Raw genomic sequence first — 15,952 nt, 5'->3', positions numbered from 1 at the left:
ATCAGGGTCTTATTCGCTCTGGCTCCTTGCCCCCGTTTCGGGCTGTGTCAGGAACTTTCTGGAGCTCTCTGGGCTCAGAGGCGGGGACTGGCTCGTAGGAACACTCTTCAACAAACAAACTGCCCCACCCAAGTCTCCCTCCCCCGCCCCTCGCCCCCTGCCCCGCCGCCACCCTAGAACATCAAGCTTAGTCACGGCTCTACATTTAGTTTCCAAAAGATTCTTGCCAGCCTAGCCATAGTAGCGGGGCTCCCCCTCCCTTCCTCTGTTAACAATCGACCAGTTTGTGATAACGGGAAGGGGAGACGGTCCTGGGAGAAGCTGGAAGGGCTGGAAAGGTGGAAGTGTAGGTGTTGCGGGGGAAGCGGCGGGGCTGGGTGGGTAGATGGTAGATAGGCGTGAGTCAGAAGCAACAGCCTGGAGGTGAGTCTCCGCAGATCACACACCCCCGTGGTGCACGTAGAGCCCTGGCATTCACTCTTTACGGTCTTCCATGGTCGTTTCTATTCTTTTTTTATAGAGCGTGGAACGATAGGGTTTATGTGCCAGCATTGAGAGGAGTCCAAAGTAGGAAGTATGCCGACATGTCGGTTCAGTCACCGGTTTTGTAATTACCTGTCTGGGTGATCTGGCCAAGCCACGAAACCTCTGAACCTTTGTGCTCATCTTTGAAAACAAAAAGGTTTGGCTGAAGGGCTCTGCCTAAAAATCTTAAGATAGTTTTTATGGTAAACCGAAAGTATTACTATCATAGTCCTGGTAGTAATTCCCAACCTTGTAAGCACCTCAGTAAGAAATGATTGAGAGATGAGACTCGAGAAAGCGTTACTCCATTAAAAGAAGGAAGGGCATGGAGAAAGAAATGGCAACCCACTCCAGTATTCTTGCCTTGAAGAATCCCATGGACAGAGGAGCCTGGCAGGCTACAGTCCATGGGGTCGCAAGAGTCAGACATGACTTAGCGACTAAACCACCGGAGAAAGACTACCCTCAATTTGGCAGCAAGTGACAACTGTCCTTAAAATTTCTTTTTTTTCCCCTGATAGAAAACACTTGGAAAATGAAAATAATAAATTTTCTATTCAAATGTAAAAAAAAAAAAGGAAGGGCAGAAACTTTTGAATACTACTCTGTCACAGGCACTGAACTACAGTCTTTTAAATATTGTCTTTGTAATCCTTGATGGTAACATACTATGAAATAAATTTCAATTCTAATTTATACAGACTTGGGTAATTTAGTTAATTTACAAGTACTTCATTGTTAAGAAAGAAAGAAAAACAGCTTCAACAAGGAGATAGAGTCTAGATATAAACCCAGGTCTTCCCTTTGCTAGTTTTTCCCCCATGCTGCTGGAAATTAGCAGAGTTCCCAGGCCTTTGCCGGGCTTCCCTGGTGGATCAGACGGTGAAGAATCTGCCCACAGTGCAAGAGACCTGGATTCTGTCCCTGAGTGGAGAAGATCCCCTGGAGAAGAGAATGGCGACCCACTCCAGTGTTCTTATGTGGAAAATCCCATGGACAGAGGAGCCTGGCGGGCTACAGTCCACGGGGTCACAAAGGAGTTGGACATGACTGGGTGACTAACACTGTCAGGCCTTTGCCCTTTGAAGGTTAAAAATGCCTGGCTTGGGGCTCGCCTGGTGGCTCATCGGTAAAGAATCCGCCTGCCAGTACAGGAGACACGGGTTCTATTCCTGATCCAGGAAGATTCCCACGTGTCCTCCTGCCAAGAAGCAGCTAAGCCTGTGTGCCCCAGCTATTGAGCACGTAGAGCCCATTCTCTGAAACAAGAGAAGCCACCACAATGAGAAGCCTGCTCACCCTCAGCTCAACTCGAGAGTAGCCTCTGCTCACCACAACTAGAGAAAAGCCTCTGTAGCAGCAAAGATCTAGCACAGCCAAAAATAAAATTTAAAAATGCCTGGCTCTAGGTGCCACATTGTTCTCTTTTGCTTCTGTCTGAAAAACCTAGAATTATACTGTCTTTTAAAAACAAATAGACTTGAGAAAAATCAAACTGGATGAAAAACTGTAGGAAAAAGGAGAGAGAACAAAAAAAGATCCTGCAACTTTAGGGGGAGGAAGGCTCCCCCGGCCCCACCCACTTCCTGCCCTTGGCAGTCAGCATTTTTGGCAATCGCTCTCCCATCTCCAACCCTTAAATTTTACCCTGTCAGGCTTGGGCAACCTTAACCTTGATTCTTCCAAACGCTAAACCTGATTTTAAAAAACTAATTCCAAAAACAAAAAAAACAAAAAACCTCATTCCAAAATGCATCAAATAAAGTTTTGAAAAATCTCTTGGGATTCTTAAAATCTCCTTAGGCACCAATTAAACCTGTACCTGAGTTCCTGCTTTGGGAAGCGTCCAGGGTGAAAGGAAGACACAATTCAAGAGACTCTCCTGGTAGGAAAAGGAAAAGAAATATGGATGTTTAGGTTTCCAGGTCATCCACAGAGAGAGACAACACAAAGCGTAGGTCAATACAGTGTGTAGCTGACTGCTTGATTCATAAAAAACAGTATTTTCAAGTGGCTCCCCCACTCCCTCACCCCAGCAACCGCAAGATTTGAGGCCCTATCACCTGTCTCCCTGTTCAGCAGTGGAGACAATGATGCCCTTTGCTTCAAGCCAATAGAGGAAGAGAATTGCAAATTTTGGAGAGGAGAGCGAATCCAGAACTCCAGCTGGTAGCAGCTGATGGTGAGGAAGCTTTCAGAGAGAGGGGATGAGGTTAAGGACTTCTCTGGAGGTGAACACTTCTTCACAAACTGGGTGGCTAAAATGGAAGTTTGGGGAATCCCCATTCAGAATCTGCATAAAGAGATGGAAAATTCCTGAAGTTTAACCAGTTTGACTAGATTAAGGAGGTGATTCATTAGAGAGCCACACCTGAATGTAAAAAAGTTATCACCTACCTGCACAGTGAAAGATACAGATTTGTTAAAGCAATATTTTTATATCTGATTAACCTGAACAAATTATAGAATAAACAACTGAATACCCTCGGATTTCAGGAAGAGGTGTTTTGATGGATGGCTGTGCGTGCTCGCGTGTGTAAATGTCAGTTAAGCAAAAGTGTTCAAAAGCAAGATTTCTTCCCTTTATCAGAAATTGCCTCCTCAGGTACTTCTCTGGTGGTCCAAAAGGGCTAAGACTCTGTGGAGGAGAATGCAGGCGGCCTGGGTTCGATCTCTGGTCAAAAAAATAGATCCCACATGCTACCACTAAGATTGACCATGCTGCAACTAACGCTTAGCTATTAATTTTAAAACAACAACAAAACCCCACAATTGCCTCCTCCTACTTGTGCTGTTATGTTTTCTGTGCTCAAGAGGTGGATACAGTAATGAGTCTATTTCGTGGGTTGTGAATCCCCTCTACTATGCCTTTAATGTCCTTCACATTTTCACTTTAGGCGCCTAATAAGGGATCTTGCATTGCCCATAAAGGATGAAGAAACAAAAGCCAGAATAAATTACCAAATGTGACTGTATTTAAAACAAGAAGGAGGGTAACAACAGAAAGCTGAAATCTAGGATAAAAAGTTAAATGGACGAATTAAGTACACAGCAAACAACCTGAACTTTTAGAGGACATAGAACCTAGGTCCCGCCAACCTCTCTCACCTTCCAGCATCATTCCAGACAGTTTGCTTAAAATGGGCCACCCGCCAACCAACTATATAGCATGCTCTTCAAACAGGACTGAACGCTCCCCCCACCCCCACTTCCCCCTCGCAGGCTCACCACCACACCACATTTACTTAAAAGTGGTGGACAGCCTAGGAGCCGCAAATGACAAGGCAGAAGACCGAATTCGGGACTCAGGTTAATCCGGGCACCCCTGATCATCAGAGACTGAACCAGGAATTTAAAAGGCACAGAGGAGGGGAGGGGGGCGTCCGCACCCCGGGCTGGGAAAGATGAGGAATCCGGAGATGCGCATAATACAGCTAAATATCTTTGGAAAATAATTTTTCTCAAGCCCAGTCCAGCCCGAGGCGAAAGGGAGCGGCTCTGGGCGGGGACAGGGGCGCTGTAGCTCCAACCCGGCCCTTCCCACACCCCCGGACCGAGCAGGTCCCTTCTAAGGCGTTGGAAACCTTCTACAATCTAAAAACCATATACCTAGTTGCTTTTCTTCTGAAAATTAAAATTTACCCACCCATCTGAATAGGGCTAAAGAGGAGCCAAAACTTAAACAGCCGTATCGCTCTCCTTTTTCTTCCCATTTTAAAAATAAGACGGGAAAAGCGCCGCGGATGACCAAGGCATTTCTCGGCCAGCACGGCCACTCGGCGAGCCAGCCCAAACGTGGCTGCTTCCATCAGCGTTAGCCTCCGATCACTCTCCTTGGTCCATAGATAGCCAACCCTCTTCGAGAAACTCGGGAACTTTCTGTATTTTGGTTGTCCCGGGAGTCGTGTAGCCTTTAATTTTACCTTAAACCACCAAACTAATTTGAGCCCCAAGAGCCTCTCACCACCCTACAATTAATTACAAGCCGAGGGCTGATCCTTCCAGTCGACTCCAAACTACTTGGCTGGCTGGTCGCCAGGAAACCAGAGACTGAGTGGGTGGACCTTTCAGCCCCTCTCCCCTTCCTCATAGGATTCCTGTTTCAGCGAATCCTAGAAGAGTCTGGAGAGTTCTGGGAGGAGTGGCATCCAGGGCGCTGATTGGTCCCAGAAAGCCAGGGGGCAGGACTTGAGGCGAAACCCCTGGAATATTCCCGACCTGGCAGCCCCACTGAGCTCGGTCATTGGCTGAGGAGGGAAAAGGCGGGGCTTGATGAAGAATTATAAACACAGAGCCGCCTGAGAAGAAACAGCAGCCTGGAGAGAGCTGATAAAACTTGCGGCTTAGTCCGTGAGAACAGCTTCCGCAGACCCGTTATCTCCAAGAATCTCCCGGAGCCGCACCGGCGCGTTCAGTTTTCGGGTTCCGAAAAGCCCGAGCTTCTCGTCGCGGATCCCGTCGGCCGTTTTCAGGTTTGAAGCTTCTCTCGTAGCCGAAGAGGCAGGACACCGGCATGGCGAAAAACACGGCCATCGGCATCGACCTGGGCACCACCTACTCCTGCGTGGGGGTGTTCCAGCACGGCAAGGTGGAGATCATCGCCAACGACCAGGGCAACCGCACCACCCCCAGCTACGTGGCCTTCACAGACACCGAGCGGCTCATCGGCGATGCGGCCAAGAACCAGGTGGCGCTGAACCCGCAGAACACCGTGTTCGACGCGAAGCGGCTGATCGGCCGCAAGTTCGGCGACCCGGTGGTGCAGTCGGACATGAAGCACTGGCCTTTCCGCGTGATCAACGACGGAGACAAGCCTAAGGTGCAGGTGAGCTACAAGGGGGAGACCAAGGCGTTCTACCCGGAGGAGATCTCGTCGATGGTGCTGACCAAGATGAAGGAGATCGCCGAGGCGTACCTGGGCCACCCGGTGACCAACGCGGTGATCACCGTGCCGGCCTACTTCAACGACTCGCAGCGGCAGGCCACCAAGGACGCGGGGGTGATCGCGGGGCTGAACGTGCTGAGGATCATCAACGAGCCCACGGCCGCCGCCATCGCCTACGGCCTGGACAGGACGGGCAAGGGGGAGCGCAACGTGCTCATCTTTGACCTCGGCGGGGGTACGTTCGACGTGTCCATCCTGACGATCGACGACGGCATCTTCGAGGTGAAGGCCACGGCCGGGGACACGCACCTGGGCGGGGAGGACTTCGACAACAGGCTGGTGAACCACTTCGTGGAGGAGTTCAAGAGGAAGCACAAGAAGGACATCAGCCAGAACAAGCGGGCCGTGAGGCGGCTGCGCACGGCGTGCGAGCGGGCCAAGAGGACCTTGTCGTCCAGCACCCAGGCCAGCCTGGAGATCGACTCCCTGTTCGAGGGCATCGACTTCTATACGTCCATCACCAGGGCGCGGTTCGAGGAGCTGTGCTCCGACCTGTTCCGGAGCACCCTGGAGCCCGTGGAGAAGGCTCTGCGCGACGCCAAGCTGGACAAGGCGCAGATCCACGACCTGGTCCTGGTGGGGGGCTCCACCCGCATCCCCAAGGTGCAGAAGCTGCTGCAGGACTTCTTCAACGGGCGCGACCTCAACAAGAGCATCAACCCCGACGAGGCGGTGGCATACGGGGCGGCGGTGCAGGCGGCCATCCTGATGGGGGACAAGTCGGAGAACGTGCAGGACCTGCTGCTGCTGGACGTGGCTCCCCTGTCGCTGGGGCTGGAGACGGCCGGAGGCGTGATGACCGCCCTGATCAAGCGCAACTCCACCATCCCCACGAAGCAGACGCAGATCTTCACCACCTACTCGGACAACCAGCCGGGCGTGCTGATCCAGGTGTACGAGGGCGAGAGGGCCATGACGCGGGACAACAACCTGCTGGGGCGCTTCGAGCTGAGCGGCATCCCGCCGGCCCCCCGGGGGGTGCCCCAGATCGAGGTGACCTTCGACATCGACGCCAATGGCATCCTGAACGTCACGGCCACGGACAAGAGCACGGGCAAGGCCAACAAGATCACCATCACCAACGACAAGGGCCGGCTGAGCAAGGAGGAGATCGAGCGCATGGTGCAGGAGGCGGAGAAGTACAAGGCGGAGGACGAGGTCCAGCGCGAGAGGGTGTCTGCCAAGAACGCGCTGGAGTCGTACGCCTTCAACATGAAGAGCGCCGTGGAGGATGAGGGGCTGAAGGGCAAGATCAGCGAGGCGGACAAGAAGAAGGTGCTGGACAAGTGCCAGGAGGTGATCTCCTGGCTGGACGCCAACACCTTGGCAGAGAAGGATGAGTTTGAGCACAAGAGGAAGGAGTTGGAGCAGGTGTGTAACCCCATCATCAGCAGACTGTACCAGGGGGCGGGCGGCCCCGGGGCTGGCGGCTTTGGGGCTCAGGCCCCTAAAGGGGGTTCTGGGTCTGGCCCCACCATTGAGGAGGTGGATTAGGGGCCTTATTTTTTGTCTGTCTCTAGTAGACCCATGGACTTTGGTCTTTCCCTATAATTTAGTCCTGTGCTGTGTCAGTTTGTTCTATGATTAGGTTGTAACCTTTCAACTAGCTTGTTTTTGTTATTTATGTATGTTATAATGAGTGTGTTCACCAGAATTTACGTTTCATATAAGTTGGTACTTTAAGGATGGCTTCCCCCCCACCCTTTTTTTTTTGTTTGTTTAAAGTGAGTCAACACTGCCACCCTGTGTCCTGTTTTTTGCTTTGTAAACACACAGTCATAGAATTAAAAATTTGTATACTTAAGGAATAAAAAGGAAATGATGAATACGGATGTTTATTTTTATTTGGGGATGGATAATGGCTTCTCTGAATGTCTGAATTCCACAGACCTTGAAAGGGCAGTACTTCTGGAGTCTTATATATATGTTAGGAGCCATGGCTATAGCTATACTTTGTTGTGACTTTTTTGTAGGTGGTGGTAAGGTATGTCCATGACAAAAAACAAATTCCAGGTGCCCCTTTTAATTTTGGTGGGGTTTGTTTTAGGGAAAAGTAGGGATGGGATTTGCAAAGGGTTTTGGGGAGGAGAAATTAGTGTGGGTTTAAAAGCAGTGTTGAGAGAGGTTTATGGTTCCTTCCTCTCTTGTACACATTCTGTGCAGAGCTATTCATATTCAACCTGTGAGTCTTCCAGTCTTTTGTTTAAGGTATGAATAAATTTAGGGGTGGACAAAAGAGTAAAAATGAGGTGCAGTTTAATCGGTTTTATAAATCCCACCTGGGTGATCTAGTGTCAATTACTTAGCCTCTTAGTTTTGGTAGTCTCCTTTTAAAATAAAGCATTTGTCTGAATTGCCTCACTTCCAAAGTTCTAGATCATCAAGAGCAGAAATGTGCTGTGGGCTAGCATTGGCTTCAGCTGTGGTCTCTGAAGCTGGAGTTTTCCAAGTGAGGGTTTTAGGGAAGTGAGTTTGGGGGCAAGGCAATAAAGAGGGATGGGCCAGGCACTGTACCTGGATCTTTGAGTCACCCCAGTAATTCTCATCATACCATTCTCTACCGTAGGTATTCTGAAACTTTTTTCAGAGGTTAGCATGTGGAGATGGTCACTTAAGCTATCCAGGGCAAAACTAGGGAGAAACAAGTGATTTCGGGGCCAGGGTGTTTTTCCACTCTGCTTGAACACTGGGGTTGGTGTTGTATGGTTCCTGTCTAACTTCAAGTGGTGTTTCTACTCCAGTTTCAGGTAAAAGAGTCTGCCTTCATGCAGGAGACCTGGGTTCAACCCATGGGTCTGAAAGATCCCCTGGAGAAGGGAATGACAACCCACTTTAGTATTCTTGCCTGGAGAATTCACTGGACTGAGAAGCCTGGCGGGCGACAGTCCATGGAGTCACAAAGAGTCTGACAGGACTGAGTGACTAACAGTTTTTCACTGACAGTAGCCTTTTTGTACTTAATAGTACATTTAATTATGAAAAAGGAATAAAAGCTGTGCAGCATAGCGCTGGGGAAACGGGCGTTCCTCCCACACAAGCCCTTCCCTAGGGGCTGCTTCTTACTGGAGCAGTTAAAAGTCCTTAACACTTTGTTGTATTAGTCACATCCAGACTCTCTTGCAGCCCTAGTAGCTGGACTGTAGCTCAACAAGCTCCTCTGTCCATTGGATTTTCCAGGCAAGAATACTGGAGTGGGTTGCCATTTCCTTCTCCAGGGGATCTTTTCCAACCCAGAGATCCAACCTGCATCTCCTGCATTGGCAGGTGGGTTCTTTACCACTGAGCCATTGGCGAAGCAACACTTTCTTTAGCCTGATTAGAATCCCAACCTCTTTCCTTCCAAAAAACTGAGCCTATGAATACCAACTCCAGAATCACACAACTTAAAGTTTCATGTTGTATATTTTTCAATAAATCATTCCCCTCTGGGAGACCAAAACATTTTAGGAATGACAAAGTATGGGAAGCCTTGTTAGGGAAAAGATTGTAAAGGTAAAAAAATATATATATTCTTCTGGTTCTTGGACCAATTCTCAAAGGCTGGTCTTACTAACAAGATAGGTGAACTGTAACATGATATTGTATGCTCTGACCATAACTTTATAGTATGTGCAGTTTAACTGCTGCAGCAGCAGAAATTGGGGGCTGGCTTAAGTTTTTAAAAACTTAACCTGCCAGGTAATAGAATAAATCTTTAAAAGTAAATCCCTGGGAATTCCCTGGTGGTCCAGTGGCTAAGACTCTGCGCTCCTGATACAGGGGGGCTGGGTTCGATCCCTGGTCAGGGAACTAGATCCCACATGCCACAACTAAGACTCTATGCAGCCAAATGAATAAAAATAAATGTTAAAAAAAAAAAAGTAAACCCCTATCTTATTTATTTTTGGCTGCTCAGAGGAACATGCAGGATCTTAGTTCCCTGACCAGGGATTAAACCCTCACCCCATGCAGTGGAAGCATGGAGTCTTAACCACTGGACCGCCAGGGAAGTCCCTCAAATCTTTTAATTTCAAATCATTGGAGTTAAGGTTTGCAAAGGTAGTGATATATGGAGATTATTTGGGAGGCTAAAGAAATACTGATACGCACCCCCCACCCCGGCCACCCCTATAAGAGTCAGAGTCTTGTGAAGTAGGCCAATGCATTGTATAGCATTAAAGCCACCACGACGTTTTCAGCCAAAGTTGAGAAAAACCACTGTACCAGAGGCTATTCCTGATTATTTTTTAGAGGTATGGGGACAAGAGAGAGGGAGGAGAGGAAGGTGTCAGTGTTTCCAGGAGCAGCAGCTGGTGGCAAGGGATATTCTGCTGTGAATCAAAGCTGGAAAGGCCTTAAAATGTTGATTCACTGGCAGCAATAGTAATGCTAAACTTTAGGGAAATTACCACCAACAGCTTAATGGGCCAAAAAAGAGAATTCCTGAAGCTGGGTCAATTAATTTCATGAGTCCTCACTAGGGAAATAGTTCATTAGAAAGCAACATCAGGGCATTTCCTGGCCCTCCAGCGGTTAGGACTCAGTGCTTTCACTGCCAGGGCCTGGGTTCGATCCCTGATGGAAGTAAAATCCTGCAAGCAGTGAGGCTTGGCCAAAGTACACAGAACTTAAAAAGACGTGAGCCATGGAGGAGTACCCTTGCTCAGGAGCCTTGCCCATGGAGAACTGTGGATGATTGCGGTGGAACCTTCATTATGGGTTTTACTGGCAATGAAGTCTTCCAGGCCATAAAGGGCTTCCACAGTGATCCTGTAGGAATTCGGCACTGATTGAAAGGCAGTGTCAACGCTGTTAAAGAGCAAAGCCCCTCAAACTGGAGGTAGCTTCGCTGTGTGTAGGCGGGAGTGGGGCGGCTGTTTGCCACCATCCACGGGTCTGGTGTGGCTGCGGGGCAAGGAAGATTTTTGGAACTCTATTACCAGTGAAGCACTGACAGGTCTGTGCTAGCTGCCCACAGTGGCCCATTGGTGATGGTGGGCTCGGCAATGATTCGGGGTGGGGGTGGGCATTCTGTTGGCCCTCATCCAGCGTGTTGGCATCCTCCACAGCAGTTCCACAGTGCACTCCCCTTATTGGAGAACCCCAACCAACTGCCCCCGAAGGAGGGCACCGCGGCCCCAGGCTACTCCAGCTATCAGCAGTATCACTAAGGAAGTGCCTCCGTGGGTGGTCCTCCTCCTTTCCCTCTGGGATGATCTACCTTGAAGCAAGAGCTAGCTCCCAGTTGGCCCATGGGACCCTCCAGAGAGGGGCCCTTAACTGGTTCCCTTATCCCAGGTTGGGGGTGGAGCACCCCAGCTGCCCTGATGGATTGGTCCCTTCTCTCTCAGGGCACCCCAGCCCTAACTCGTATGTAACACACGCTCACCCCAGTCCCTTTGCATGGCGCTCTGATGAGTATTTTAAGCCCATTTTGAAATGCCTTGAGCCACCCATAGGTGGAGCCACTTCCTAGGACAAGGGGCAGAGCCCTCTCCCGGGACATAAGGGCTGAAGGATTTGGAGTCGAACGGAGAGTTCTCTAATAATGGTTTGTGGGATGAAGAAGAAGAAAAAAAAAAAAACTTAAAAAACTTGAAAAAGAGGGAAATGGGGAGTAACTGTTCACAGGTACAGAGTTTCAGTTGTGCAAGAGGAAAAAATTGTGGATGCAGCCACCCCCTACAACGGTGCACCCCTTGTAGAATAAGGTTGGGGAAACACAGGATACCAGCCCCAGATGGCTGAGGAATTACTTTTACAAGGCCAGACATTTGCATCTTCCCATACACAGAAAAAGAGTAAATTCATTGACGTGAGATGTCTGATTTTCTTTAATTAACAGTTAATTTTTTAAAGTTCTGACTACACGGTCTTTGTTGCAAAAACCCTATATAGCCTGGCTCCTCCATTTCTTCTTCGGAGCTGAGAGGCTGTAACCTGGGTTAAAGTCTTCAGTGTTTTTTGTTTGTTTGTTTAACATTTAATTGGAAGATAATTGCTTTACAATGTTGTGTTTGCCGTAAGTATACATATATCCTTTCCTTCTTGAACCTCTCTCCCACCCCCATACTCTCATACCACCCCTTCAGGTCCTCAGGGAGCACCAGGTTGAGCTCCCTGGGGTACAGGGCAACTTCCCACTAGCTGTCTATTTCACACATGACGGCGTACATATTTCAAGGTCCTCAGTTTTGCCTGCAGAATAAAACAGAATTCACAACTTTCAGGTTGTGCTGCCCCGCCCACCCACTCACCCACCCAGCACCCCCCACCCCCGCCGTAGATAAAATTATACCTTAATCCAACCAGTCCATCCTAAAAGAGATCGGTCCTGGGTGTTCATTGGAAGGACTGATGTTGAAGCTGAAACTCCGATACTTTGGCCACCTGATGCGAAGAGCTGACTCATTGGAAAAGACCCTGATGCTGGGAAAGACTGAGGGCAGGAGGAGGAGGGGACGACAGAGGATGAGATGGTTGGATGGCATCATCGACTCGATAGACATGGGTTTGGGTGGACTCCGGGAGCTGGTGATGGACAGGGAGGCCTGGCGTGCTGCGGTTCATGGGGTCGCAAAGAGTCGGACACGACTGAGCGACTGAACTGAACTGAAAGCTGTTTATAAAAAAAGGACCAGAAATAATGTGCCTGACAGGTCTGTCGGCTGGAAGGGGGGGTTGCGAATTCATATTTCGCTGCCTAGAGACAGCGGGATGACAGTCCCTTGGAGAGACACCAATGCCTTGCTGGGACACGTGACAACTAAATTCAAGGCTTTAGGTTACACAAGCTGGGACTAGACCTCCTGGGAGGCCATCCAGGAAGTGTGCGCCCACCGGGCAGCGCTGGGGACTTTCTCCGGCCTGGCCAGTCAGGTGACCTGTTCTTTGTATTTAAAAATTCACAAAAACGTCTCCGAATATTTGCCAAGAAAAATGTGAAATATCCGCTCGTGGCCTCTCTTTCACATTGCTTTCGTCTTGTGTGGACGACTGATGAGGAACATTCTGCGGGTCGAGACAGGCATCTCAGAAGACAGCCATGCCCGTCAGGTCCCGAAGCCGCGCCGCCGTAAATAAATAGCCCTGGCCCCGCCCATGCTGTTCTCTTTGTGCGGCGAACTCGTGCAGAGTAAGGATGGTCGTTAGGTGGTTGGCCTGTCGCTTGCTGCGGAACCTTCCCCAGACCAGCGGGAGGCTGCAGCCTGCGCCGTCTTTGCACAGCTACCGGCGTGCAGGTACCTCGGGAACACGTTGAGTGGGGGAACCGCAGTCTCGGGCTGAGCGGGATGAATTATTAATACAGACTAGAGTTTCTGATATCTCTGTGACGCCACTGCTTGGAACTGACCCAGCCCAGGGCACGGGGGACTCGTCTGGAGTCGCCCTGGTCTCTGCTGACTAACTGCTTTCTTTCCAGGCTCCTGATTCTCGAAGGAGGGTCCGAGGCACCACGAGGGTGAGTGGATTGTGCGAGCTGGAGTGGCTGGCGGTTTCACTGGGGGAGGAAGGGGGTGATGATGACTCTAGGTGATTCTGAGTGTCTCGCTGACGCCATCACCGCAGCGCGCTGACCACCTCCACCGCGCCCCCCGCCCCCCGTGCTGGGATCTTTGGTATTTGGTTGCGGCGAGAAGTTACTGTTCAAGAACTGTTACTGATCTCGTATTCCTGTGTCTCATTTCTCCATCAGGAGTTAAAACGTCCACCGATGTGTTATTCTTAAAAGAGGGGTAAGTATTAGCTGTGTTGCTATCTGTCTCTTCACAGGTTATCTTTTTTTTTTTAACTCTTCGAACTTTTTTTCCTCAAGCTTGCTAAACCTGCTTCCTCCACCCCTTTTCCTAGTATGAGTTACTCTACATAAGGTGCTTTCTTTTTTTTTTTTAATAAGGTGCTTTCTTGATGGAGATATTTCTGCAGTTTAAATTTGTTTTCTGCCTTTCTCTCCTGAACTTGACATCGCTGAACTCGTAATTTGATAAATCCTTATATTGGGGCTATCATCTCTGAATGTTCTAATGCTTTCCTTGATCCAGATCTCCCTAAATTGGGAATGATGATTTCTCAGACTAGAGTCTCTGATACTGGTCTTGATGTCAAAATTAATTTCTGACTCATTTGGGGGAACTGGATACTTGAATATTTGAAAAGAGCTGGTGGGAAGGCTGTGACTGTTTTGTTTTTCTCATTGGTTGTCCTGCTTTCATCTTTTTTCTAGCCTGAGAGCTTTGGAAGCCCAGCCAGGGCAGTACCCCTTCACAGAGATTCCAGGCTAGCCTGGTGACTGAAGGCCTAAAGTTTGGAATTCTCTTGGAGAAGCACTTTTGGAGTGGCTGGGATGTCCAGGTGATGGTTCCTGCCACTTCAGCAACAGACAGTGACAAGAAGTGGAGAGCAAGATGCCTTCTACCTGGGTACTGTGGTAAGTCTCTTCCTGGTTTTTCTGCCAGCTCCAGAGTGGTGATGATGAACTGGTTGGACTAGAGTCTCTGAATGGTTCTCTGAGGATCTTTGAAACCACCTGATCCACTCTTGCTTCTTTCCTTGTTGTGTGGCAGTTTTCTTTAAAAAGTAAAATTGGTATATAGTTACATTAGTTTCAGATATATGGTGTAGTAAATAATTGGGTATCTATATATACTAGAAGGTGATTACTGCCGCAAGTCCTTTTTGGCTAATCACTGTTCTCTCTCATAGTTTATACCAGTCTGTCCCTTGTATCTATAACAGATTGATGCTCTAATGCCAGCTACTTGCATTTTTTTGGGCATGTTTTTAATATGTATTTCTTTTATGAAGTTTTAGGATTTTGCTGATGCAGAGGATGTCCCCTACCTGGTGTTGGTCAGATCCTTGAAACTTCACATGTTTCCTGCGTGAACCTGTGTGAGCAGCTGTCAAACTCCGGTGGAGAGGGGGTGCGCTGCCTAGAAATTTGGGGACCAAAATCAATTAGGTGATCTTTATTAGAAAGATTGCAATAAAATGTTTTAAAGCAAATAAAAATAGGTGGGTCTGAGTAAAAGCAAGAGGGTTCAGGGGTCAGAGAGATTTAGGGATGTGAAAGTGAATGAGCATCACAGTTGACATCTAGCTGTACCTCTTTCCAGGTATGTTACAAAAAACTAAAATTAGGTTTGTCGCATGTTGACACCAATGTTGAGGATTTCTAAATGGAGTACCATAACATTTTTAATATTTGAGGTTTTGATTATACTATTAACACAATCATCCAGTTTTCTTTTTGATGAATTGGTAAAAACATAGGTTGTCTGGATATATTTTTAGAAGAATAATACTCCTGGTGGTTTCAGGGGCTGGGAATGAGGAAGTGAAGAAATACTTAATGGGTATTGTTTCAGTTTTACAAGGTGAAAGAGTTCATGGGGATGGATGGTGGTGATAATTGCTCAATGTTATGAACATTGTTATTACCACTGAACTGTATGCCTAAAAGTGGTAAAGATTTGGGGAGGGATAAATTGGAAGATTGGAATTGATACATACATACCACTAAGTATAAAATAGATAACTAATAAAGACCTGTATAGCACAGGAAATTCAGTCCTCTGTAATAGCCTATAAGAGAAGAGGATCCCAAAGTGTTTGTATGTATAACTGATTCAGTTTACTGTGTACCTGAAACTAACATTGTAAATCAACTATACCCCAATAAAAATTTTTTAATGGTAAACATGGTAATTTTATGTGTATTTCACCACAGTTTAAAAAATTGGAGAAAAAGTATCCTTTGCTTCTTTTTGTCATTGTCATAAAGGTGATTCCCCACTAGCATGTACAGTGTATTATAAATTTGTTTGGTAGGGGGCATTTGAGTTTCTTTCAAGCTATAAACCAGTCTGATTCCCTGTTTGTACCCATTTGAAGTTTCAGAGTCAAAGGATGTGGGCTTTTAAAAGTAATAGTGTATGTTCCATAAAATTGTCCCACTTTACTTTTTAATGTTAGTTTACTTAACTGGCTGTGCCAGGTCTTAGTTGAAGCATCCAGGGTCTTTAGTTGTGGCATGTGGGATCTAGTTCCTTGACCACAGGGATTGAACCTGTGTCCCCAGCATTAAGAGTGGAGTCTCAGCCACTGGACGGACCACCGGGGGACCCTCGTCCTGGCTTATACTCCAAATGACAGTCTCCTTCAGACTGCATGTTTGTCTATATCTACCATCACTATTCTAACTGGAGTGTACCAGTTTCTGTATCTAATAATTCATGTTTTAAAAATTGCACATCTTTTTGCATTTTTCTACGGAACATTTACAGCTTGGTCCCCACTCAGCAAAGATTTTTTTCCGACTTCTATTTTCCTTAGTCACTGCCAGTTTTTTTTCCTCCTTGAAATTGCCTTGTTAGGTACTACTACAGGGCAAGGTCACCTGCTCCCATTGTTATTCTCTGACCTTGGGTTCTTTGTAATCTTCAGTTCAATTCAGTCAGGACCTGCAGCACGCCAGGCCTCCTTGTCCATCACCAGCTCCCG

The 15,952-nt window shown here is 48.0% G+C and overlaps 1 protein-coding gene, 2 long non-coding RNA genes, 3 other non-coding genes and 1 pseudogene across 6 annotated transcripts; 6 read left to right on the top strand and 1 right to left on the bottom strand.

The window, feature by feature from the left end:
- Window positions 1-4,826: 4,826 nt before the first annotated feature.
- Window positions 4,827-7,296, top strand: LOC133059643 (heat shock 70 kDa protein 1B). The gene has a single exon (XM_061147043.1). It carries the CDS (start codon window positions 5,039-5,041, stop codon window positions 6,962-6,964), a length of 1,926 nt encoding a protein of 641 aa, XP_061003026.1. The 5' UTR covers window positions 4,827-5,038; the 3' UTR covers window positions 6,965-7,296.
- A 2,408-nt stretch (window positions 7,297-9,704) lies between these two features.
- Window positions 9,705-10,620, top strand: LOC133059255 (mitochondrial import inner membrane translocase subunit Tim17-B-like; annotated as a pseudogene).
- A 639-nt stretch (window positions 10,621-11,259) lies between these two features.
- On the bottom strand, window positions 11,260-12,269 carry LOC133059642 (uncharacterized). Its single transcript, XR_009693598.1, has 2 exons — window positions 11,748-12,269; window positions 11,260-11,647 (listed from the first exon to the last, which is right to left on the bottom strand). It is a non-coding gene; the product is annotated as an uncharacterized LOC133059642 (long non-coding RNA).
- A 279-nt stretch (window positions 12,270-12,548) lies between these two features.
- On the top strand, window positions 12,549-15,149 carry LOC133059641 (uncharacterized). Its single transcript, XR_009693597.1, has 5 exons — window positions 12,549-12,690; window positions 12,873-12,911; window positions 13,146-13,185; window positions 13,674-13,877; window positions 14,255-15,149. It is a non-coding gene; the product is annotated as an uncharacterized LOC133059641 (long non-coding RNA).
- On the top strand, window positions 12,966-13,028 carry LOC133060049 (small nucleolar RNA SNORD48). Its single transcript, XR_009693714.1, has one exon. It is a non-coding gene; the product is annotated as a small nucleolar RNA SNORD48 (small nucleolar RNA).
- Window positions 13,505-13,571, top strand: LOC133060048 (small nucleolar RNA SNORD52). The gene has a single exon (XR_009693713.1). It is a non-coding gene; the product is annotated as a small nucleolar RNA SNORD52 (small nucleolar RNA).
- On the top strand, window positions 13,908-13,989 carry LOC133060056 (small nucleolar RNA ZL8). Its single transcript, XR_009693721.1, has one exon. It is a non-coding gene; the product is annotated as a small nucleolar RNA ZL8 (small nucleolar RNA).
- Window positions 15,150-15,952: the final 803 nt, after the last annotated feature.

Source organism: Dama dama, chromosome 7, assembly GCF_033118175.1.
Source record: "Dama dama isolate Ldn47 chromosome 7, ASM3311817v1, whole genome shotgun sequence".
NCBI classification, from domain to species: Eukaryota; Metazoa; Chordata; class Mammalia; order Artiodactyla; family Cervidae; genus Dama; species Dama dama.
This window is presented reverse-complemented; position numbering and strand designations above follow the sequence as displayed.

Bases quoted from the DNA above. Each gene is read 5' to 3' on its own strand.
- LOC133059643 (XM_061147043.1), top strand. From the start codon at position 5,039: ATGGCGAAAAACACGGCCATCGGCATCGACCTGGGCACCACCTACTCC.